Source organism: Herpailurus yagouaroundi, unplaced genomic scaffold (genome assembly GCF_014898765.1).
Source record: "Herpailurus yagouaroundi ecotype Mexico unplaced genomic scaffold, PumYag 530, whole genome shotgun sequence".
NCBI lineage: Eukaryota > Metazoa > Chordata > Mammalia > Carnivora > Felidae > Herpailurus > Herpailurus yagouaroundi.
In genome coordinates this window covers 8,577,616-8,601,426 of record NW_024412747.1, presented here as the reverse complement: position 1 = coordinate 8,601,426, position 23,811 = coordinate 8,577,616, and the positions used below count along the sequence as shown (strand labels likewise).

At 56.9% G+C, this 23,811-nt stretch overlaps 1 protein-coding gene across 1 annotated transcript; it reads right to left on the bottom strand.

Moving 5' to 3' along the window:
- Window positions 1-7,387: 7,387 nt before the first annotated feature.
- Window positions 7,388-19,184, bottom strand: AGT (angiotensinogen). Its single transcript, XM_040464856.1, has 6 exons — window positions 19,055-19,184; window positions 18,164-18,220; window positions 14,542-15,403; window positions 10,699-10,966; window positions 8,890-9,034; window positions 7,388-8,151 (listed from the first exon to the last, which is right to left on the bottom strand). The coding sequence occupies exons 3-6, from the start codon at window positions 15,371-15,373 to the stop codon at window positions 7,960-7,962; spliced, it is 1,437 nt and encodes a 478-aa protein (XP_040320790.1). The 5' UTR covers window positions 15,374-15,403; window positions 18,164-18,220; window positions 19,055-19,184; the 3' UTR covers window positions 7,388-7,959.
- Between the last annotated feature and the right edge of the window lie 4,627 nt (window positions 19,185-23,811).

The window sequence follows — 23,811 nt, the reverse complement described above, 5'->3', positions numbered from 1 at the left end:
GTTGACAAGGATACAGTGTATTATCCCCTCCAACTCCAGCCGGCTTATCCCCATCATGGAGACGAGGAAACGGAAATTAAGGAGTTAAAATAGTTAAGAAATGGAATTTAAATCCAGGGAAGATGGTTCCAGAGTCCAGGTTGCTCAGCAGCAGGTAATTCTCCCTCCTTCATATGAGCATCGGAACAGAGGGGCTGATCAGGCAGGGTTGGGGCCCAAGGCATCCATTTCCCGGACGCCTGTCAAGCCCCAGGCTCGGCCTGGGTTCAGTAATACCACGTTTCTGGGCTCGTTCTGGGCGACACCCATGGTGTCCCACTCCTGTTTCTAGGCTGAAGAAACAAGAACCTTTAGTAAAAAGCAGAACGTTCCAGAACACTTATCCCTGGCTCCCCAGAACGTCTCCTTCATTTAACGTGTGTTTTCTGAGCTTTGCCTTGAAGAGTCATAACGGAACAAAGTTTATGAAGACGAATAATACGTTTTTACAGTAAAACTATAATAGTGTTTTACTTTATAGCCTACAGAATCTAAAAGTCTCAAGCAGAGGAGTCTTTCTGGCCAACTGGTCATGTGGTGCCAGGGAGGCAGGGGATGAGTGGGTGGGGGTGCTCCACACAGTCCTCAGGGACCCAGGCTGCCTGCAAGGCGCCACCTCCATCCTGTGGCTTCCGTGTGGGGGCCCCCCCCCCCGGGAGTCACTTCCTGTTAGTTCCCTGTGGCTGTTGTAACAAATTACTGCAAACGGGATGGCTGAAAACGACAGAATTCTCTTCCCTCCTGGTTCTGGAGGCGGAGTCCAAATCAGGTGTCGGCTGGGCCACACTTCCTCTCCCCCTTGCCCGTCCCACTTCTCGTGGCTCGAGGTGTCCCTCGGCTCACGATGGCACAACTCGGCCTCGGCCTCGGCCTCGGCCTTCGCGCGGCCTCCTGCTCTTCTCCGTGTCTCCTCCTCTGTCTCCTACAGGAGCACTGCCGTTGGATTTAGGACCCACCTGCGTAATCCGGGAGGCTCTCGTCGTGAGATCCCCAACTTGATCGCATTTGCAAAGGTCCTTTTGCCCAGTAAGGTCACATGCACAGATTCCAGGGGCCGGCATGTGTGCAGACCTTTTTGGGGGCCCACCATTTTGGCCTCTGCTGCAGCCAACCAGGAAAGGAAAAGCACATGAGGGCCACCCGGGGGCGGGGGGGGCCACGGCCCCACCGGGGAGAGCTCCGCACGCTCCAGGGGCTGGAAATGGGTCTAGCTGTGTGTCCAGGAAGAAGAGAAAAAAAGCAGATTTTAGAGCTTCTTCAGTTACACACCCCGGTGTCCTGTTGGGGGTCTTTGCCAGTATTTCTTTGCAGCTCCCTGGAACTACTCTGTGGAGTTGCCCTGTGAGAGCCACTCAGCCACAAACCTGCCTGTGGAAAAGGGGGCCCCTGGGTCTGCATGCCTCGCGGGCTAAAGCAGGGCAGCCCCGGACCTCCGGCATGGAGGAGGCCAGCGTTGAGCTTTAAGGACAGCAGCCGCCCTGGCGGTGCGATAATGGGCATCCACGTGACCCTCCCGTTGACCTTCCCGCTCAAATTCACGTTTCAGAACCGGAGAATGGTGCCGAACTTCAGATGTCGAGATAACGGTAGAGTCTTTTTTTTTTTTTTTTTTTAACGTTTTTATTTATTTTGAGAGACAGAGCAAGAACAGGGGAGGCACAGAGAGAGAGGGAGACACGGGATCCGAAGCGGGCCCCGGGCTCCGAGCTGTCAGCACAGAGCCCGACGCAGGGCTCAAGCCCGCAAACCGTGAGATCATGACCTGAGCGGAAGTCGGACGCTCAACCGACGGAGCCACCCAGGCGCCCCGAGCTAACGGTGGATTCTGAAGCAAGGCCTGTTGGGGGTTCTTACCTGAAGGCACCGTTCACGTTGTCAGCGCGTGGCATCCTCACCCGTGAGAGAGACCTCTCCTCGTCAGCCACCAGACATCCCAGATGGAGCCTCCACCGTCTGAGAGGACGCAGGCCTCTCCTGGTCCTCCTCCCACCACCCCAGGTTAGGCAGCTGTGAAGAAGATGCTGTCTTTGGCCCGGGCGAGCCTTCCCGGCAGTGCCCACCCCTCTTGAAGAGCTGCCAGGCGTCATGTCGGATGGCGGCAAAGGCCGGTCTGGACCAAGGGAAGTCACACCTTCCCATGACTTTGAGAAATGCCTCCACGCGCCACTCGCCCCGTCGCCCCTGTCACACGGAGTCCCAGAACAATCCAGATTCTCCTCTTTCCCTCGCTCTCGTCAATGTTGGACTGAAATGTGTTCTTGATCTTTGGGGTGGCGTTTTGATTGTGAAGTAACCCAGTAACGAGGACCTGAATCTCTGTCCCACCTTAAACAACTGAACACCAAGGCAAGCGTCTGAAACGGCACCGTGCAGACGCTGGACAAGAGCAGTGTAGGATCCCAGAGAGAAGGGAAACAAGGTGGGCTGTGTGTGGACAGTGTCCAGGCCCAGGCCCAGGGGGACCCGGAGCCGGGGACTCTGATGTGAGAGAGTCTGGAGTGGGGAGGCGGCAGGGGTGGGGGGAGAGTGGGGCAAGGAGTCTAGACCTTGGGGGGCAGAGTATGGAGAAGAAGGTGGCTCACTTTGTGTAGCCGGGTGCTGGTTAGCCGCTGGTGGGGCAGGAGGCTATCAAGGCGAGGAAAGCAGTCCTAGAAAGGAGCGGCTAGAATCATCCTCCAGGCTCAGGGGACCCCGGCGTGTTCCCGCTGGCAGGATGGAAAGGCTGTGACAGTGGCCGCAAGTGGCGCCCTCAGAAGGATCGGCCTCAGGAGCGGCACCAGACTGGCCTAAACCAAAGGCTGGTCTGGACCCGCTTAACAAAGCTTCACAGCGAGCCTCAGAGGGTAACTTTGCAGGTAACTCCACGGAAGCATAGAGTAACATGGAATGTAGGGAGGTGGGCTGTGGGACCCGCCCCCCCCCCCCAAAGTGTTGCGAGTCACTGACATTCACCACCCGCGGTGTTTGTGAGAGCCTCTGAGAGGCACCCAGAACGTCTGCTCGTCCTGCAGCTTTTAAAACCACATGGCGAGCCCGTGTCCACACAAAAACCTGCACACGGATCACTGCCCACCGCCCCCCGCCGGCCCCAAGGGGGAAACAACCAGGTTGTCTTTCATGGACGGATAAATAAACGGTCCATCCTGACAATGGGATGTCGTTCCGTCCTGAAAAGAGATGAAAACATCTGGGGGAATCTTAAACGCATATTGCTAAGCGAGAGAGAGGCCAATCCGAAAAGGCTGTGCGTGGATCCTAGCTCTACGGCCTTCTGGAAGAGGCAAAATTACGGACACCGAGAAAGACGAGTGGTGGCCGGAATTGTGGGGGATGAACAGGTGGGGCACACAGGATTTTTAGGACACCGGACGTCTAACCTATCATTAGCATATGGGAACTACTGTGTGCTCGGTTTTGCCGGGAGCCTAAAACTGCGCTAAAAAAAGCGAATTCTATCAGGAACCAAACAGACAAACCAACCCACACGGGATGGTCCTCAAGTCCAAAACCTGTCCCAAACCTTCAGTACGTGTTTCGGTGCCTAGAATTTTTCAGATTTTAGAAAGGCAAAGTGGTTTGCATCCTGCGTGCCATGTGGCGACCCAGCGGGCTCCGGAACAGTACCTGGGGGTCACCCACACCGGTGTCTCTGCAGCAAGGAGAGGACGCTTCACACTCGAAGCTTCTGAAGCGGGATTGTCTTCAGCAGCCTCGTGTCTGTTCGGGTTGGGGGTCGCCGCGCGGATCCGGCAAAATTCGTGTTCAGGTCCTGAACTCCGTACAGGCTCGGGATCTGGTGAGCGTCCTGGGTGGGTAGGCCGTGGGAAGCTCCAGGTCCTGAACAGAAACCTGAGGCCAGAGGGGACGGGAGCTGCCGAATCATTCCCCAGCCTTCCGGGGAAGCGCTTTGCAAGCCCAGGACGACTTGGAACTTAGTGACGAAAGATTTCGGAGAAACAGACCCCCCCCCACCCCCGCCCCCCAGAATTAACACGTTGGCGTTAAGTAATCTGCCAAACGGTCACGGTGGCGTTTTGTATCCTGGTAACATCCTGATCCACTTCCCAGTTTATAAAAGAGCCGAGGACAAAGAACAGCAGGGGATCGTTGGCAACCGGGTACTGGGTACTCCTAGCAACTGTTCCAGCCCCAGCAGCCTGCTCGGTGGGAGAAATGGGAGAAATGCGCTCGCCCCGGCCAGTCGCTTTCTGAAACGAAGTTAGGATCGCACCGTGTTCTGTTCCCCCAGCCGCAGTGGGACGGTGCTGTCTCAGGTCACTGGGGACGACTTCAAAACCATGGTACACGAATCAGGAGGACGTCGGTGGTGGCGCCTGGGGCTCCGTGCTGGCCCTGGGCACCTCACAAGTGTGTGTCCGCGCGGAGAGGGAGGTGCTGGGACGGGGTGGGAGGAACAGCTCTGAACCCATGGCGCGCACACAGATGGACCGTTTCTCGTTTGCGGTCTTGTTAGGACTCGGGAGGAACCGCCACGGCTCCGGTTCAGATCGAAGACGTGGCATCCCCCTGAGAGCAGGAATCCAAGAGGGGGCGCTGCCGGTTGTGGCCCCGGCTCTTCTCGAAGCCTGTGGCTGGGAGCGCAGATTCCGGGCCGGCCTCAACCCTGACCCTAAAGTCTAGTGTGCGTTCCTGGGCTCCCGGTGACAATGCAGATGCTGAGGATGGGGTCTGGGTGGGGCTGGGTGGCACCAAGGGCCACATGGAGTCATGAGACTCTGATTGTGCTTATTACTTCTTTAGAGAGAGAGAGAGCGTGTGGGCAAGAGGAGCAGAGGGAGAGAATCCCAAGCAGGCTCCATGCTCGATGTGGAGCTCGATCCCACGACCCTGGGATCATGGCCCAAGTCAAAATCAAGAGTGGGACGCTCAACCCACTGAGCCATCCCGGCGCCCTGGGTCGTGACTCTCTAACGCGCTCCTGCTTCCTCAACTTCCAGTTCCCCCCCCAGAGACCTGGCATCCAGTGGCCGTTTCCAAAAGCCCAAACCAGCGAGGAATCGGATGCCAGCTGCTGCCCCCCCCGCTGGACCTCTGAGAAGAGAGACCCAGGGAGGGCAGAGCGTGATGGGAGGTAAACCCAGGTGAAAGCGGGTCTGGGCCGGGGGTCTGGGGGGACAAAGTCCCTGCCAGCAGTGAACAGGGGGACCCCCATCGACACCCACAGTTTGACAGGGCTCCTGGACTGCTGCCTATTCAAAGCAACCAAACAAAGCACGGGTGCTGTTGCTGTGTCTGTCCCGCCGGGGCCCTTGTCGCTCAGCCTGACACCGGGTGAGGTACTGATGTTTGCGGGGAAACTCTTGCCTGGGCTCATTCGCTGCGCATTAGAGCCTCAAAGCAGCCGTCCGTAGCTGTGTGCCATGCGGCGGGGGCCCCTGTGTGGTCAGGGAGCAGAGGCTGATCTGGGGAAGGGGAGGCAGGTCTCCAGGCACTGAGATCTTCACCCGCAGCTTCAAAGGCAGGGAGGGGTTTGCGAACTCGAGGCGCCCCCCCCAGAAGCTTCCCCTGGGACATTTCACCTCCTCCGCCCCCCAGGTGCCAGCTGGTTCCTGTATGGCCAGTGATCCTCTTTAATGGATGGGGGGGACCATCAGCTCTTGAAGAGCTTGGAATGTGGGGGGAGAGCCTTGAGGGTCCCCCAGCGGTGCCGGATAGGAGACGTGCCTGAGTGTTGCCTTTGGCCGCCATAGCACATTGCCACAAGTTTATTCCCTGGCCGCTTTAAGGCCAGAAGTCAACGATGGTTGTCACTGGCCAAAATCAAGGTGTTGGCCAGGCAATGCTCCCTCCAGAGGCTCCAGGGGAGGACGCTTTGCCTGCTGTACCTTTATGGAACAGGACTTCAGACAGGGTAGAGGTCCTGACTTCACTGTGGACTGACTGCTGTTGACATGGTTGCTGTTACTCTTTTATTCGTTCGGGTATTTCCCACTTTACACAGAAGGGCAGCGCGGCCCAGAGGGGCGATGTCCCCTGCTCCGGGTCCCAGCACGTGTTGGATCTGGGCTTCCTGCTCAGCCCGCCCATCTCTGGCACCCACGTTCCCGAGCACCCACCAGTGCTGCCTCTCATGTGCCTGCCACCGCCGCAGAAGGGCAGGGGGGTGGGGGGGGACCAGCTGTCCCCTTGACCTTGACATCAGAGCAGGGAGCTGCGTTCCAGTCTGGCAGGGCGCTTGAGAACGTGAGGGGGACACTGGGGCGTGGAGGGCGTCGTTCCTGTTCTGTGGCGGTCTGAGCCTCAATCAGAGGAGCAGGCCTGCCTCTCATAGCACGTGCTCAGTTGGCCCCAGCGCCCTGGACTGTGGCTACGGTGCCCTGGGCTGTGGCTACAAAGCCCAGGAAGGGGGGTGGGCGGGGCCTGGACACCAGTGGGCAGCGCAGTCACCGCTCAAGCAGAACACGGGATGCTTCTGCTTACGCCTCTGAACGCGCATACCGGCAAGAACTGGGTCGCCTTTGAAATCGTCATCCCCACTCTTAACTCCCCGGTGACTGTCCAGCAGCCGTCGTCGGTGGTTACCGTATTACGGAGCCTGCCTGGTTACTTCAGCAGCTGTGGGAGGGAGGAGGAGACGGGGCTTTGTGCACATCAGGAAGCCTCTTCACTGTTACCAGCAACAGCGTGGGCCTCCGGGTGCCCACCTCCACCCCAGTCCCCGCCCGAGCTTAAGAATGCGGGCGTCTAACCCGCTCAGAGACACTCAGCAGATGGAAGGATTTGTTTCTCTGTCTTCCAGTCCCTGGGTGATGGGAGCAGCGATCCGACCCTGTGTTCCCAGAAAGGAAGAGGTGCCCACCTGCCCCGTTCCTTCGCAGCTGCATGTCGGGGCATGGCGCCTCCCCCCGCCCCAACCCCCATGCCCATCTGCCATTTAGGGATGGAAGCGTCCAGAATAAAATATCATCTAAAACCTCTCCAAGGGGCGCCTGGGTGGCGCAGTCGGTTAAGTGTCCGACTTCAGCCAGGTCACGATCTCGCAGTCCGTGAGTTCGAGCCCCGCGTCAGGCTCTGGGCTGATGGCTCAGAGCCTGGAGCCTGTTTCCGATTCTGTGTCTCCCTCTCTCTCTGCCCCTCCCCCGTTCATGCGCTGTCTCTCTCTGTCCCAAAAATAAATAAACGTTGGAAAAAAAAAATTAAAAAAAAAACATAAAATAAAATAAAACCTCTCCAAATGACGGCCAAGTACCGGCCCGCACCTTCCAGGGAAGTTCCATCCAAAATATGGCTCAAAGCCCTTGAACGCACTTAGCATTTGTGCGGCCTGTTAAGCTAAATGACATGTATTTGTTTTGCTGTAGAGTGAAAAGAATTTTCCTCTTTTGCATATTGTTGCGAGACGTTTATTAAGAACACAAGGGATGACCAGCCGTGGTATTAACATTCTAACACAAATTCAGACGCTTGTGTTTTTCCAAGATCACAGCATCCTGGGGAAGACAACCAAGAAACCAACAAAAAACTAAGGCATCGTGGAGACCGTATGCAGGTCGTGAGTTCGTATTCTGTAACCGAGTATAAACCCAGGGCCGTGAAAACTATAATTTTAAAGCCCGATTTCTGTTCTCTGATAAAAAGGAAAGCAGTTTTTGGTTTCACGAACCGGTTTTAAGTCTGTTCACACTTTTTCCTGAACAGTTGTCCTGTGCTAATAAACTCTGGTTCTTGGCACCGCCCCCCCCTTCACGTGGCCCAAGATAAACCTAAGAACCCGGGAGGCCTTCTTCCCAAAGGTTCCGCTGCTCATGATACACAGTGCCACGTTTACCAGGGAGAAACAGCTTCCTTCCCATTCCACACTGACTCACTGGAAGGAAAAGTGGAAGACAGGTGACAAATCGGCGTTACTGTGTGCCTGTCGCTCACGGTGACAGCCGCGGCTCCGTGGCGGCCCAGGCCTCACGCCGCGCTCAGCGGGTTGGTCACGCGGCCCAGGAAGTGGAGGGTGGTGGAGTCTTGCTCATAAATGGCGAACAGGAACGGGCTGTTGAGGGTCACCTCCAAGGCCTCGGGCCCGTCAGGCTGCTGGGCGGACTCCGTGGGCTCTTCTCCCTCGTCTGCTTTTAGTTCAAAAAGAACGCTGTTCAGCACCTGCAAGGCAGCAGGTGTTGGGACGGCTCCCGAAGGCCCTCGGGGCCCAGCTGTGTAGTGCTGTCGCTGGAGGGCGTTTCTCCAGACCGTGCACGCCCCGCCCCTCGGTGTAGACGACCCCCACTCGGCCCAACCCACCTGACAGCTCCTCCCCAGAGTCCCTCCACTTCCCACCTTGCTGTTGCCATCCAGGGCAAAACCCCGGACCCTCGGCTGCGGGCCCCTGTGCTCGGTTCATCCCACTCACGTAGCACAGGGGCTCGTGCCCCCCAAACAGTGGTCTCCAAGGCCAGAACTGCAGCCCTTCTTCTCCCCAGCAGAGCGTCCAGGCGGCCCCGCTGCAGAGGTGCGTCATTCCAGGCAGCAGAGCCACAGTCTGCCTACCGCTGAGCGTTTCCCTGAAGCAGGTGGCCCTCTGGCAGGGCTGGCACTGGGCCTAGGGGCACTCACTGTCGTGGCCCAAGTCCTGGCCCTGCTGTAGGATCTGGGAGGGACCCTGAGGCTAGGCCAGGCTGGGCAGAGCCATAGAACACATGGGCTCTCCACCTGTCCCCAGAAAGCCCTAGAAGGCTCTGGTCACTTCTCTCCCACCCTGGGTGCACACTTACCTGGCCATGCTCTCCTCTCCTACCCCGCCCGCCTCCCAGGAGCTCCCCCTGTGTCCCTCCTGTCCACGCCTCCCACCCTGCGAACCCACGGAATCTGCTCCGACACAGACAGACACCTCCCGCATGGTACCTTTCCGACTCTGAGCTGGTCGTCGCTGATTTTGCCCAGGTTCGCCTCCGCGCCCAGCAGGGTGGGCAGCCTGGCCTGGGCCAGCAGGTCCTGAAGGTCATAGGAGCCTTGCAGTGTCAGCTGGGGCATGGTCAGGCGGATGGTCCTGGGAGGGTGACACACACTTAGGGAGGTCCCGGTGGCCCCCACCGTGAGGCCCTGGGTCCCCCTCACCTGGCTAGGCCATCTTGGGGAAAGTTTGTCAGCAGCAAACATAACAAGAAATTTCCGTGTCCTTGGGAATACGGTGAGAAGGGCATACATTTAACAGCGGTGCTCTCTGGGTGTTTGTGGACAGTCTATGCTTCCGTTCTGGGTTTAGGTTGGCTGCACTGAAGGTGTATCACCTGGAGAACTTTAAAATGCTATTCTCTGAAATAATGCATCCTGTCTTACTAGCTACTTTTCAGTGGTGTTCTTGACATAGAAACCCCCCACCGTGGGGGGGGGGGGGTGGGGAGAGAGAGATAGGAGGGATGTCCTGTCACTCTCAGTGGTGGGCACGTTCCTTACATCGGCTCAGTTGACCTTCCTTTGGCATCCCTGAGAGCCCCTGGATGTTTCCAGTGACGTACCAAACCCTCACAAGAGGTGACAGTGGACCCATGTCCCTAGTAGCATTATTCACGATAGCCAAAAGGTGGAAGCAGCCCAAGCGTCCACTGATGGATGAAAAGATACACAAAGCACGGTCCATCCATATAGTGGAATGTTAGCCTCAAGGAGGAAGGAAATTCTGACGCAGGCCACAACGTGGGTGAACCCTGGGGACAAGATGCTAAGGGAAATAAGCCAGTCACAAAAGGACAAACACCGTATGCCTTCACTCCTCTGAGGTCCTAGAATAGACACATTCAGAGACCGGAAGTAGAAAGGTGGCGGCCAGGGGCGGGGGGAGGGGAAATGGAGAGTTAGTGTTTAATGGGATCAGAGTTCCAGTCTGGGAAGAGGGAAAGATCCTGGGGATGGGTGGCGGTAAGGGCCACGCAACAGTGTGGATGTGCTCCGTGCCCCTGAGCCGTGTACCTAAAAGATGGGTCACGTGGTAAATGTTAGGCATTTACCACCCACCACAACCAAAAATGATCTAGAAAGGAGAGCTGACCTCAGGAGGCCACTGGGCCCCCCCCGGGCGCCCAAGGGTTCTTTCGCGCCCGCGGCTCCCCCCCGGCCCCTGCCCCCCCCCCCCCCCCCCCCCCCGCCGAGTGCCCGTCTCGGGGCAGAATTCTGGACCCCACTGCCCTGCGCCTGGGTGGTAGGTCAAGTGTAGCGCCCCCAGCAGAGAATTGCTTTCTTCCCCGCCGCAGGAGTGGAGCAAACCTGGGGGCCTGTGGGGTCAAGGTCATCTTCGAGAAAAAGCCCCTCCCCCGGGTCTCTCGGAAGGGTACGAACCCTTCTGGGAAGTCGGCCCCCCACAAGCCCTTGGATTGCAGTAGATTGTGTGTGTTGGAGGGGACGGGGCTGAGGGGGGGGGTGGCATCAAAAGGGGCAGATTGAAACGCAGGCATCCAAAACCAGCGGGTGAGCACAAGCCCGAGGAAGGCATGCTCCCCACTCGTGCTCCCGGAAGAAGCCAGTAAACCGAGAGCCACGTCAGTGGATGGCTGGAGGGGTGATGGGGGGATGCCCAGGCCCTCCAGCCCACAACAGCAGGGGCCACCCGGCCAGCCCCTGCTCACCCCACACCCCCTCCCGCCTCGCCTCCCCCCCCCCCCCCGGCTTCCAGGGGGAGCAGCCCCAGAGGTGCCGGCGGTTTCCCAGGAGCCGTACCGGGGAGAGAGATTGTTCAGCCACGTCAAGAAGTTGTGCTGGAAGCTGAGGGTTTCCACCTGCTGCAGGCCCGACATGCATTGCGGCTGCACCAACAGCAGGCAGGCGCTCCTGCCCAGGGGCACGCGGGTCATGGAGAGGTTGTTCTGGGCGTCGCTCCAGTGCTGGAAGGTGCCCGTGCCCGAGAGCATGGGGACGGGCACTGCCGTGGTGTTGTCCACCCAGAACTCCTGGAGCCCCTCCAGCAGGGAGAACCCCTTCAGTTTTCCTGCGGACCCGGACGAGAGACAAGAGGGGAAGGGTCAGCTGGGGCAGGGGCAGGCGGGTGGGCTCGGGACGGGGTGCCGCTGAGCAGGGGTGGGGGGGGGGCGAGGCCTGGAGGGCAGATCCCGGAGGCGAGGTGCAGCCCGGGCAGGGGGGCATTCTCCCCGCCCAGCGCATCACCAGCCCCACGGCCCCAGGGGCCCGTTCAAGTCCTCCTCCTGCAAGATCACCGCGGTGATGCCAGCCGCCAGCGGTGAAGACGTTGCACCCGCCAGGTGCCACCCTGGGACTTTAGACCTGTCGCCTTAAGGCCCACAAAGGAAGGCGGAGAATGGAGGCACCTTCCACCAGGACTGAGTGACTAACTCACCCCAGATCTGCCCTGGCCCAAAGCCTGTGGGCTGCCGTGCTCACTTTCTTTTTCTTTTTCTTTTTTTTTTTAGACAAATTCAATTGTTGGGTTCACAGCAAAAGCTAGAGGAAGGTATAGAGATTTCCCGTGTCCCCCTCCCCCACTCCCCCGACACGCACAGCCTCCCGCCCACCGACACCCCCGCCAGGGCGGGACGTCCGTTGACGCTGATGAAGCGACACGGACACATCGTCATGACCCAGAACCCGTGGTTGACATCAGGGCCGTACATTCTCCGGGTCTGGACAGACGTGCAGTGACCTGTATCCACCATCACCATGCCATCCAGAATAGGGTCACGGCCCGACATGCCCCCAGTGCATGCTCGCTCTCCAGCCCGCGAGCAGGGCCGGCCGTGACAGAGACCCTTTCTCAAGTCCTAGGACGCGGAGTTGAGCACACACCTCCTGTCACGAAGGCTCCACGTCTCGGGCCCCTGTGCTGCCAGGGGCACCCCTACGACCCGGCGTGACCAGTGGCTCTGAGCAGAGGCGCTCCGTGCAAGCTGGCACCGGGCCTCGCCGGAGGGCGGTGAACCCTCTCTGGTGCCCTCGCTCCCGCAGGGCTGTGCACGTGGTGGCGGAACCGAGCTGCCACCCGGCTCAGCTGTCCTGGGAGACAGGACAGACGCCTGCCGAAGGCCCTGTCCCTGGAGGCCTCCCTGTGACCGGAGCCCCTGGCACAGCCCCTCCCCCCTGCAGTCTCCTGACTGGCCTGAGTGGCCCACGTCGGGGTTGTTTCTGGGGGAATGAGGGGAGGGTAAGGGTGAGTCTGTCACAGAGCAGCTGGGGGTCTGAGTAAAGGCAGCTTCAAAAGCCACGGCTCCCTTTTCTGGGAACAGAGGTCTCCGAAGTGGAGGGGCGGGGGCTGGAAGGACAAGAGTGCCTTCCCAGGGCCTGGGTCTGGCAAGAAGGGACCGCCAGACCCAGCCTCTCCCTCCCCCTTTGTAGTCGGGCCTTGGGGAGACAGGAGCGACAAGCCGTGGTGTCCTTCCTCCCAGGCTCCCCCAGGCCTGGCAGGGGACTCGTTAGTTCAGGGGAAGAAAAGACGGACTCTTTTCCCACCAAGACAGAAAGACGTGAGACTCTGCACCGGAGGCGGCTGCCCAGTCCCGTCTGCTCATCTGAAAAGCACAGCACACCGTCCTCGTCCAGAGGTTAAGTAAATCCCTCAAGGTTAAGTCAGCTGGCGTCGTGGAACCTGTCAGGGCCGGCACCCAGCTTGGGATGACAGCAGGGCCTGGGCAAAGGGTGCCCTGGAGCTCGCGGGCTCCCAGCCCCCAAGTGCTCGCCAGTTGGGAACGTGCACCTGACCTCCGCTCAGGTCACGGTAATAGAACGTCATTGCCAGAGGGGAACACAGAGCTCCCAAGACGTAAGTGGACGCGCCGTGGCGGACAGGTGCGTCTCTGTTGGATGGAAACTGAGGCACAGAAAGGTCAGGGAGGGAGAATCAGAAGCGGGGATGTGGTGGGGCTGGGTGACCATCCAGGGCGTCGGAGTCCTGAGCGCCGTTCTGCTTGTCTCTTCGTGGCTTTCCTCACTCCCCTCTTGTCCAGCCCCATCATGTGAAGGCGTGCACGGGGGCTTTTCCAGAATGAGTCCCCGTTTCTGGCACCTGCGGCTCTCTAGCTTCGCCTTTTGGGGGCACGACTTTCTCAGTGAGCTCTCCTCCTGGGGCTCCTCTTAGGAATGGCGAGCTGAGCCCATGAGTCCCCTCTGTCCTCCGTGGGGTGTGGCGTCCCCCCCCCGGCCCCCCGCTCAGCTGGATGGCCCCAGTGCTGGACTCTGTTCTCACGACCTGTGAGCACTGGGACCTGAGCATTCCCGGGTCTGCCGTCTTCCTCCTGCACCCAGAACAGGCTGGAGGTCCTTCCCCCTTGCGGTTTACAGGCTTCCAGAATGTTTTCAGAGTAACAAAGTAGCCATGTTCTGTTAAACCTCTCTCTCTCTCTCTCTCTCTCTCTCTGGCTCCGGTTTGGCTGCTTGCTTGCTTGGCTCGCAAACGCACCCTCCCCGGCCCCTCAGTTTGCGAAGCCACTACCTTAGCATGTGCTCCCGGGAGGGTTTGCCTGCCCCGTTGAGCAGCCTTCCCGGGAGTCGTCGGCCCCCCCCCCCGCCTTCAGTGCACATGGCACAGGCCGCCTGGGCGACCTCTGAACAGAACGCTTTGCCCGCTCCAACACCCGCCAGCCTTCCCAACGTCAGATTCCAAGTCGGAACCCGGCCCGTCTTTCCAGCCCCGCCTTGCACCAGCCACGCTCGCTCACTCCCAGCTCTGGCCAAACAGAGCCGCCCTTGCCCTGGTTCCTGGCCCCGAACTCGCTAGCCTTTGCTCACATGTTTGTTCTTCTCCACTGCAGCCCCGCTCCCCGAGCCGCCCCCAGGCCTCTGTCCTCTTCCCCAGTGACCCTCCCTCCTCTGGGTGCTCAGCGCCCCAGATACCTTCCTCGGGCACTTTTATCTGCAGCTCTGTAGCCTGGGCATTCGCCTGTGGGACCTAGCTGCCCTGTTGAGGCTCGAATAGGCAACCTGGGGTCAGGACGTGTGCGTTCTTCCTGCCTGGCCCCTCGGAGACGCCCCACTCGGGGAGTTTGCATGTGAACCTCTTCCGTGATTATATATTGAATGAGCGAACTGTCTTCGTAGGGATTTTTTTGCGGGGGAGGAGGGAGTAATGGCCCCTCCCAACATGAGAGGGATTTAAGCAAACAAACGGGCTATGTTTGCATGGACATTGACCTTCTCAAGAGACAGGAACCCCTCCCTCCTGAGCGTAGAGCTGGGCCCCAGGGCCAGGAGGTGGGGGCTTGGGTCCTGGGACACCCGCTCGTGCCTGTGCCTTCTTGAGGAGGCCACCGCGTTGTTGTATTTTCCTCTAGGGGCAGTAACACCTCTCCACCACACCGCCAGGGGATTGAATGAGAAAAGTAGAAGGATTTACTTTAGTAGCTGCACAGAGTAGGGCAGCAGGTAGGTGGGCCGGTAGTTCTGCCTCCTCGAGAGTGACTCCTGGGTGCTCCCTCACATGCGCCACCCTGCCCTTCTCCAAGGCCTGGCCCTTGCTGAGCTGAAATGTTGGGCATTACAGCCACAGACGCAGGGAACTGTCACCCTTTGGAACCGGCCCGGGGGTAGAGCCCACCCCACCCGCAGGGTTTGTCTTACCTTGGAAGCGGACATAGGTGTTGAAAAGTAGGGTGCTGCCTGGGCCGACTCCTGACAGGGGGCTGTTCATTTTCCACCCCGTCACTGCCTGCGTGAACGCGTTGATCTTCTCAGCAGCAAGATCTGGGTCCGTGGACAAGTCCAGAGAGCGCTCGAGGGTGATGGGGGCAAAGGGAGCCAGGCCCCGCACAAATGGCTCCTTAAGGCGCAGGCCAGGGGCTGTGAACAGGCCCACCACCGTGGAGAGGAGCAGTCTGGGCTGGCCGCTGGCCCCACCCTGGGCGACCAGAAGGCCCTGGATGGTGTGCAGGGCAGAGAGGACCTTGTGGCCATCCAGCCGGGACGTGCAGCCCTGATCCTCCCCGGGGACGCCCAGGAACGCCTGTAGTCCGCTGGCCGTGGGGTCCAGGGCGCCCAAATAGAAAGAGGCCAGGGTGCCAAAGAGAGCCGTTGGGGACAGGATGGCCGCCCCGCTGGCCGTGCTCCACGACTCACTCAGCATCCTGTACATGTGGAAGCCCAAGAAGTTGAGCATCATCCCCACCTTCGCCGCCCTCAGCCTGTCTTCCTCCTCCAGCCCCTCGGTGGCCAGCACGAGCTGCTCTCGGAGGGCCTCCTCGTCCACGGGGGTTGTCTTGGCCTGAATGGGGACCGGTGTGAAGGTCGGCTCTTTGGGCGCCTCCGCGTTGGACTTCTCCAGCTGCTCACAGCTGCTCTCGCTGTAGACGAGGAGGTGAAAGGGGTGTATGTACACCCGGTCGGCAGCGGCGAGGCCGGCCCAGGCCAGGAGGCAGAGGACGGCGGCCCTCAGGCTCGCACCAGCAGGAGCCATCACTGACGGGGGCGCTCACTTCCGCGGACCCTGCAAAAATGTCCTCTTGTCAAGGGTGACAGTTCTACTCGGTGTGGAGGTGCCCTCTAGCCAGACTTTTAGCCGTTCCAATATTCCCTGCGATCGTTCAGTCCAGGAGAAATCTATCCAAGTCTACACACGTCGAAGAGAAGTGGTAAATTTCAAAGCTCTGGGGAAGACACCGCGCAGGTGCAAAATGCCGCTGTGGGCTGGGCTGCGCTCTCACGGGGCTCATTTTGGGGTGGGCTTTGTGTTTTGTTGTGTCTAATGTTTAAATTTTTCTTTTAACGTCTATTTATTTTTGAGACAGAGAGAGACAGAGCATGAACGGGGGAGGGGCAGAGAGAGAGGGAGACACAGAATCGGAAGCAGGCTCCAGGCTCCGAGCTGTCAGCACAGAGCCCGACGCGCGGGGCTCGAACTCACGACCGCGAGATCGTGACCCGAGCCGAAGTCGGACGCCCGACCGACTGAGCCACCCAGGCGCCCCGGTTGTTTTGTCTAATTTTTATAGCAGTGGGGATGTCTTGGGATTAAGACCTCTGGAGAGTTTAAACAGAAATAGGAAATCGTCCGTGAAATCTAGGAAAAATGTTCACAGGCGTTTTCACAAAATACTGGAAGCACTTCTCTCCAAGGATATATGAGTGGCTGATATTACTTTTACGTTATGTTAATCAGTGATCTTCTGCTTCCATCAATAATTATATGTTTAATAGGGGCGCCTGGGTGGCGCAGTCGGTTAAGCGTCCGACTTCAGCCAGGTCACGATCTCGCGGTCCGGGAGTTCGAGCCCCGCGTCGGGCTCTGGGCTGATGGCTCGGAGCCTGGAGCCTGTTTCCGATTCTGTGTCTCCCTCTCTCTCTGCCCCTCCCCCGTTCATGCTCTGTCTCTCTCTGTCCCCAAAATAAATAAAAACGTTGAAAAAAAAATTTAAAAAAAAATTATATGTTTAATAGAGAGTAATACGGAAACACTCAAGCTGGTGTTTAAGGGACCACTTTCGGCAATAACGTATCATGATATTAAGGCAAAAAATGTTTTAAGCTATTTGTTGAAATCCCAGTCCCTCAAAATGTACTATACTTGGGGACATAAAGAGGTAATTTAGGTGAAATGAGGTCATCGGGGTGGGACCTACTCCAATCTGACTGGTGTCCTTCTAAGAAGGGGAGATTCAGGGGCGCCTGGGTGGCTCGGTCGGTTAAGACCGACTCTTGATCTCGTCTCAGGTTATGACCTCACGGTTCGTCAGTTTGAGCCCCACATTGGGCTCCATGGTGACAGTGTGTTTGGGATTCTCACTCTCTGTCTCTCTCTCTATGCCCCACCCTCTGCTTGTGCACTCTCCCCCCCCCCCCCCTAAAAAAAAAAAAAATAAACTTAAAAAAAAAAAAAAGAGAGAGGAGATTAAGACACAGACACATCCAGAGGGAAGACACTGTATAGACTGAGGATGGCCACCTATCTAGAAGCCAAGGAGAGAGGCTCCAAAGAAGCCAGCCCCACTGACACCTTCATCTCAGATGGGTAGCCACCAGAATCGTGAGATAACATGTCTATTAAGTGACCCAGTCTGTGGGGCTTTGATATGGCCCCTAAGCAAAGTCATAGCTTCACGCGCCCCTGGCTGTAAGTTTTCCCCTCGAAAACCAAACGTGGACCAGACTGCCGGTCTCTTGGAGGCCTCTTGGCCCCAGGGTAGGCGGTAAACCAGTTTGGAATACAAAACTAGCACACACAGGGGCACCTGGCTGGCTCAGTTGGTTGAGCGTCCGACATCGGCTCAGGGCAGGATCTCGAGGTTCGTGAGTTCGAGCCCCGTGTCGGGCTCTCTGCTGTCAGCCTGCCAGCAGCTCAGTCAGTCAAGCGTCCGACTCTCTGTCTCGGCTCAGGTCACCATCTCACGGCTCGTAGGATCGAGCCCCGAGTCGGGCTCCACGCTGACAACATGGAATCTGCTTGGGATTCTCTCTCTCTGCCCCTCCCCACCCCTTCAAAAAAAAAATAAATTAAAAAAAAAAAAAAGCTGGACCACCCTGAGTTATCAGGAAAGCTTGTGGAAGCAGAGTGCCGGAGACATCTTGCAGTAACAGGTACCCCGTCCAGGGTTGGGGCCAGGCAGGTAAGCATAGCCCCCTCCCTGCTCCACCCCTCCTGCACCGTCTCGTCTCGGCACCGTCTGGGGGGGGGGGGGAGCAATTTCATGGATCACTGTCGTTGCTCTCAGCTGGGATCAGTTGCTGCTGCCCCGGCTGGTCCTAGGTCAGCACACAGCAGGAGCCTGTGATTCCCCCCTCCTCCACCACCCTCTCCCTCAGCCTCCCTCTCCCCTCCCCTCCTCCAGGTATCCCGACTCCTCGCGGTTCCGTGGCCTGATGAAATGGTGAGATCGGCAACCGACACTAATACAATGCTTATCATTGCCGGCCGGTGTTCTAGGGCTTTCCATAGACTCGTCTCATCCTGCTGAGGCTTCCTTGACCCCGCGTTTCACACCGCAACTGTCCCCCGCCACGCCTGACACTCTGGGCTCGCTGACCCTGCTTTACTTCCTTTTCCCTTAGCGCCGATCACCCTGTAACCCTCTGCAGCATGTATCTGTTTATTTTTCCGTTTTCAGTTCTGTCCCTTTGCACATGAAAGCAAACCCCATGAGCGCGGGGTCCTCGCTCGGTTTTGTTCTCTGATGCATAGACACTGCGGTCCCAGAAATGCGCCTGGGACCTCGTAGGTACTCGGTACATCATTGTCAAATGGAGCACTTACCGCTGGTTTGCAGAGGAGGTCCGGTGATTTGCTCTAGGCCACACAGGTCACGCAGTTCTGTCGGAGAGACAGAACTAGGATTCAAACCCAGGCCCTCCCCCCCGCCCCACCCCACTCCCGGACGCCATAGTCCACACGCTTCAGCACCGATCTGTAGTGCCTCTTGAACAAAACAATAAGACTTTGTCTTTCTAGTTTATCCTAAAGTTTAGAAAGTACTCTCACGTTAGATGAGCTCTTTTGATTTACATACACCCTGGTTCAGGAGCAAGGAAGGCCAGGCATTGCCATTTGTCCCATTTTAGGCCGAGCCACCCGAGGCTCGGGGGTACCGCGTGATGAGTGCACAGAACACAGCCTTGAACCCAGAGACGGCGCTGCCTCGAGGGAGGGGCGGGGAGTCAGACGCCGGCCACTCCTCATCCGAGCCCTGTGGGGACGCGGCCCCGGGGGCCAACTGAGTCAGCCTCCCCCAGCTCCGCCACCGGCACGGCAAGTTTGCTCTTCCTTCTGCTGGCAGGGGACCCAGGGGACTCTAGGCCACCATGACTCTGCCCCTGTGCCAGCCCCTGAGGCCCGCCAGCCCTGCTCATGGGCGGCAGGAGGACCCGGCCACTCTCTTCCCTTCTGCCGGGGAGGCACGGCTCCTCTGATGGGAGCTGGGGTGTGCTGAGGGAGAGGACAGCCCCCACGTCTGGACGTCTGCTGTGACAGGAGGGGAAAGGCAGCCTGTGAGTCTTCCGTGGTGATGTCCCCGTGCTGCAGGGACCCCTGGCTTCTGGCCCTCACCTCCCCACAGAGGCCCCCCACCGGCTTCTCCTCCCTGCATATGACTCAGCTGCCCCGAGAGAGACAGGGAGGGGTGTGTAAGGAGAGGGCCTCCCAGCTTACCTTCCGCCTTTAGTTCCCCCAAACAGAGGCAGCCTCTTCCCCTGGCAGGGCCGCGGAGGCCCTATTTATATGGGAGGGGTGGGGACGGCGCCGTTCCCAGAGCGTTCTGTGCCCAGGCTGGGGAGGAGGGGGGGGGGGACACCCCTTGGCCCCGCGGGGGGGGGGGGGGGCCTCAGGCAGCCAGGCCGGGCCGGGGGACAGGCGCCAGAGCGACTCTCATGCAGGGGCTCCTTCCAGGAAGTCAGGGTGATCGATAACACACTTTCACTGCTGAACAGGATGAGCTGGAATGCCGTCGAGTTACACATTTACTGAAGTTTTCCTGCACTGGGGCCGCAGGTCCGGAGCACAGGAGCGTCCCACGTAGGGGTGTGATGTGTCTCTGCCCTGAGGCTTGGCAACCCCAGGCCAGCCACCCAAGCTTTCTCTCTCTCTCTCTCTCTCTCTTTTTTTTTTTAAGTTTATTTATTTTGAGAGAGACAGAGACAGCGCGAGTGGGAGAGGGCAGAGAGAGAGGGAGAGACAAAGAATCCCAAGCAGGCTACGCATTGTCCGCAGAGTCCCAAGTGGGGACCGAACCCACGAAACCACGAGCTCGTGACCTGAGCCAAAACCAAGAGTCGGACACCCAACCGACCGAGCCACCCAGGCGCCCCTAACCCAAGCCTTCTGATGGAGCCCTGTTTGGGGTGTGCTTCAAAGAGGCCCCAAGAGTGCTCTTGGAGGCCCCGTGGGCAGGGGAAGGAGGGGCAGCCTGGGGGTGACATCTGACCCCATGGCCTTGAGCAGCTCAGGCAGCCTTCAGCACCTGCTCCATGAGAGGCCCTCTGACGGGCAGGGGGAGGAACACACGACCAAGCAGAAGCACCTTCTAGAGACTCGTGATTTAGCTGGGGAGATGGTTAGACACCAGCAATGATACAGCCAGATGGAAAGGCACCAACAAAGAGCTTTCAGATCACGGGAGGGAACAATCCGTTAAAACTGGGGAAGGTTTCAGGCAGAAATGTCACTTCAGTCACGCCTTGAAGGGTAAAGAAGCGGGACTTAGAGGCTGAGGAAGGGATTTTAGAGGTTTATACGATGGGAACAGAGGTGGGGAAGCGTGGAGCCTGTTTGGGAGACGCCTGCACCCCTAAGGTGCTACAGGGGAGGGCAGGGGTGACAGAAAATTGCCGCTGCTTCCTGTGCTTGTCCCCAGGGACCACGAGGGTGCCGAGTCTTTCGTGGGTGTCCCCGGATGCAGGGCTTCAGGCCAAACTCTCCAGGATCGGAGCCAACCGCCCAAGACGAAACACACATGCACCCCCAGGTCTGGGGCGTGTGACCGAGTGATGTGGAAAGAAAGGACACTGGTTGGAGCCTGCACACCAGCTCGGAGGTCAAAGTCGATGCCACAAGAGGGAGGGACTGAAGATGTCTAAGCAGAGGAGTGCCATGAAGCCGGACTTTGAAAAAAAATTTTTTTTTTTAATGCTTGTTTATTTTTGAGAGACAGAGAGATACAGAGTGTGAGTGGGGAAGGGGCAGAGGGAGAGGGAGACACGGAATCCAAAGCAGGCTCCAGGCTCTGAGCTGTCAGCACAGAGCCCAATGCAGGGCTCGAACTCATGAACTACGAGGTCATAACCTGAGCCGAAGTTGGACGCGTAACCGACTGAGGCACCCAGGCACCCATGGACTTCTTCTCCTTCTTTTTTTAATGTTTATTTATTTTTGAGAGAGCACAAGCAGGGGAGGGGCACAGAGAGGGGGACAGAAGATCTGAAGCAGGCTCAGTGCTGACAGCAGAAAGCCTGAGGGGGGCTTGAACTCACCAACCACAAGACCATGACCTGAGCCCAAGTCTCATGCTCAACCGATTGAATCACCCACGTGCCCCCAGACTTCCGCTTTTATAAACGTCCTCTAACTGCGACAAGCATCCATGTGCCAGGTATCAGTCAGATTTCCAAGCTCAGGCCCCGGAGAGAATGATGAAACCAATAACGAAGACAAGGACAAGGTTAGATTGAGCAGCTGGTTAAAAATCAAAATTCTACCAAGTAAATGTGAAGACCCAATGATTCGTGAGCCGGGCAGCATCCCATCCAGCAAAGAGAGGGGGGCCCCACTGAGCCAAACAAAAGATCTTGAAGGCAGAGAGAGGGCATACAGACAACGAATAAAGGAATTTATTAGCAAGGAGTTCACTGTTTAGACAACATTGCCCTCCGAAGGGGAGCGGAAGGGTCTATGAGTAAATTTCCTAGGGTCGACCAGAAAACTCCACGTTGACCAACGAAAGGTCCAGACCGTAAATTATTCCCAGAAGAAGTAGCCACTCAAACAGGCTATAAACTTTTGACCTGGTTCAGATTTAGAACAATTTCTTTTTGATAGTACAATTTCTCTCTTTCTTTCTTTTCTTTCTCTTTCTTTTCTTTCTTCTTCTTTCTCTTTCTTTCTTTTCTTTTCTTTCTTTCTTCCTTTCTCTTTCTCTTCTTTCTTCTTTCTCTTTCTCTTTCTTTTATTCTTTCTTTTTTTCCTTTCTTTCTTTTCTTTCTTCCTTTCTTTTCTTTCTTTTTCTTTCTCTTTCTTTCTTTCTTTTATTCTTTCTTTTTTCCTTTCCCTTTTCTTTCTTTCTTTCTTTCTTTCTTTCTTTCTTTCTTTCTTTCTTTTTCCCTCTCTTTTTCTTTCTTCTTTCTTTCTTTTAATAACAGGTACAATTTCTCATGTGTTCACTCCATCAGTGGAAGTTAGCTACAGTTTATCTGTGGCTCCAGGAAAGCTGTTGAACAAAGAGGAAATACTGGCCATGAAATTGAGTAAGCCATCCCTCAGAACTGGGTCCATGAAGGGAGCCATGGATAGCAGTCAGCGTTGGGCCGCAGCGATGCACTCAGGCTGATGACATCTGGGGGTCAAGGCCACTCTGTGGTGAGGACTGTGGTGAGGACTGAGCTGAGGATCAGTCTGAGTTAAAACTCCCCCTCTCCCCGCTCCTGACCAACCAGCTAGCCAAGGGACAAACACAAACTCCTACTCTAAAGCAAAACAAAGCCAAACTGGGAAAGTAGGAGATGCTTTCTTTATGTCTGTGATGCAATCGGACTCTGAACCAGGTAGAACGAAGTAAGGAAAGAATGAGGGGTAAACACAGGAACTGGGTTTCTGTTTTTGCTTCTCGGACAAAACTAATGATTTCACGGGGGACTTGTCTCTGCCTGCATCAGAGCTCTTGTCCCACGGATGTGCCTGGTCCGGGACACATGACTACACAGCACGTCATTTACTGGAACCAGGGAGGGAGCCGGGAGGCGGGCCCTGTCCCGCGTCCAAGTTTTTCTTTTTATGACAAGGACACGTTCCACGACTTGTGAGTCCTCCTCACTGCTCCTCTGTGCCAGGAGACCAGCTCTTGGGGCTCCCAGTTTGTAAAGTGGGCTCATTAGGGGGAAGTCCATCTCCTTCCAATAAAGAGTACTCAAATGCGAAGACGGGTTTCTCAGCTCACATGGGCTTTAGACTCCTGGTAAATAAAACAAAATAGTCCCCCTCCCCCACCTCACCAGGAGGCATCTGCTCTCCCTGTTAGGTCTCCCAGTCATCACAGGATGCCCTGGACCCTGCCCCGCACACCTCCGTACGCAGCCTTTGCATGGTGGGTGCGGCTGCTGATTTAGACTCAGCAAAGATCGGGCTGGAGGAGATGTGGATTCGAGATAACGAAAGTCTGGGAAATCTTGGGACTGGAGCGTATTTCAGAGATGACAGCCCAACAGACGCTTTTCCTGGTCACCGATGACTGTTGTACACATACGAAGTGGGTTATTTATTCCTACCCGGTTCAGTATTAAGTGACACAGCAAGTGAATCCAGTTCCGGGTTGTTGTAAAAAGTAGCAATGAAATTTATGCCAAACACTGTTGGATGTGGACCTCTCCTCTCCCCTTACACCTTTGTCCTTTGTCCACATCCGCGTGGAAATTGGGAAAAGTAATGAGCCACTTTCGTAGCCTCCTCAATAACCATTAATTACATCAGTGGTCAAGTAAGATGGTTCTGGCTGGTAAGACACGAACAGAAATGTGAGGGCTTGCTTCTGGGAGTCTTTTTGCTTTCCTTGTGTAAGCAGACTTGGTGGCTCAGACTTTACCCCTTCTTCCTCCCTGAAAGGTTGGGTAACGTCCGCGGACAGGCTGGCCATCTTGCAGCCGCGACACAACAAACATAGAGACCAAAGGCCGACAAACTAAGAATGTTAGAGAAAACCTGAGCTTTTGATTGGCCCAGAGCTGCCCAGCCAGTGCCAACAATTGTCTGTCTCTGGACCTCTGCTTGTTTGAGCACAATGGTAGCGTTTGTAGATGACAATGTGTAGTTGTTCAGCTAGTAATAGGGACTACATCCCTAATAACATAACCTTCATTCCCACCGAGAGGCCAGAAATTTAATTCTGCCGAGTACAGTAAATTTCCCATCAAATTTTAGCCTCTTTGTAATGGGGTTTCCTTTTCACATTTGTTTGAGTTGGATATTTGGTTTTTCTTTTTCTTTCTCCTTCCTTCCTTCCTTCCTTCCTTCCTTCCTTCCTTCCTTCCTTCCTTTTCTTTCTTTCTTCTTTCTTTCTTTCCTTCTTTCTTTCTTTCTTTCTTTCTCTTTCTTTCAAGTACAGTTGACACATGGGGCACCTGGCTGGCCTGGTTGGGTAGAACTCGCGACTCTTGATATCAGGGTTGTGAGTTCAAGCCCTGCGTTGGGCATGGAGCTTTTGT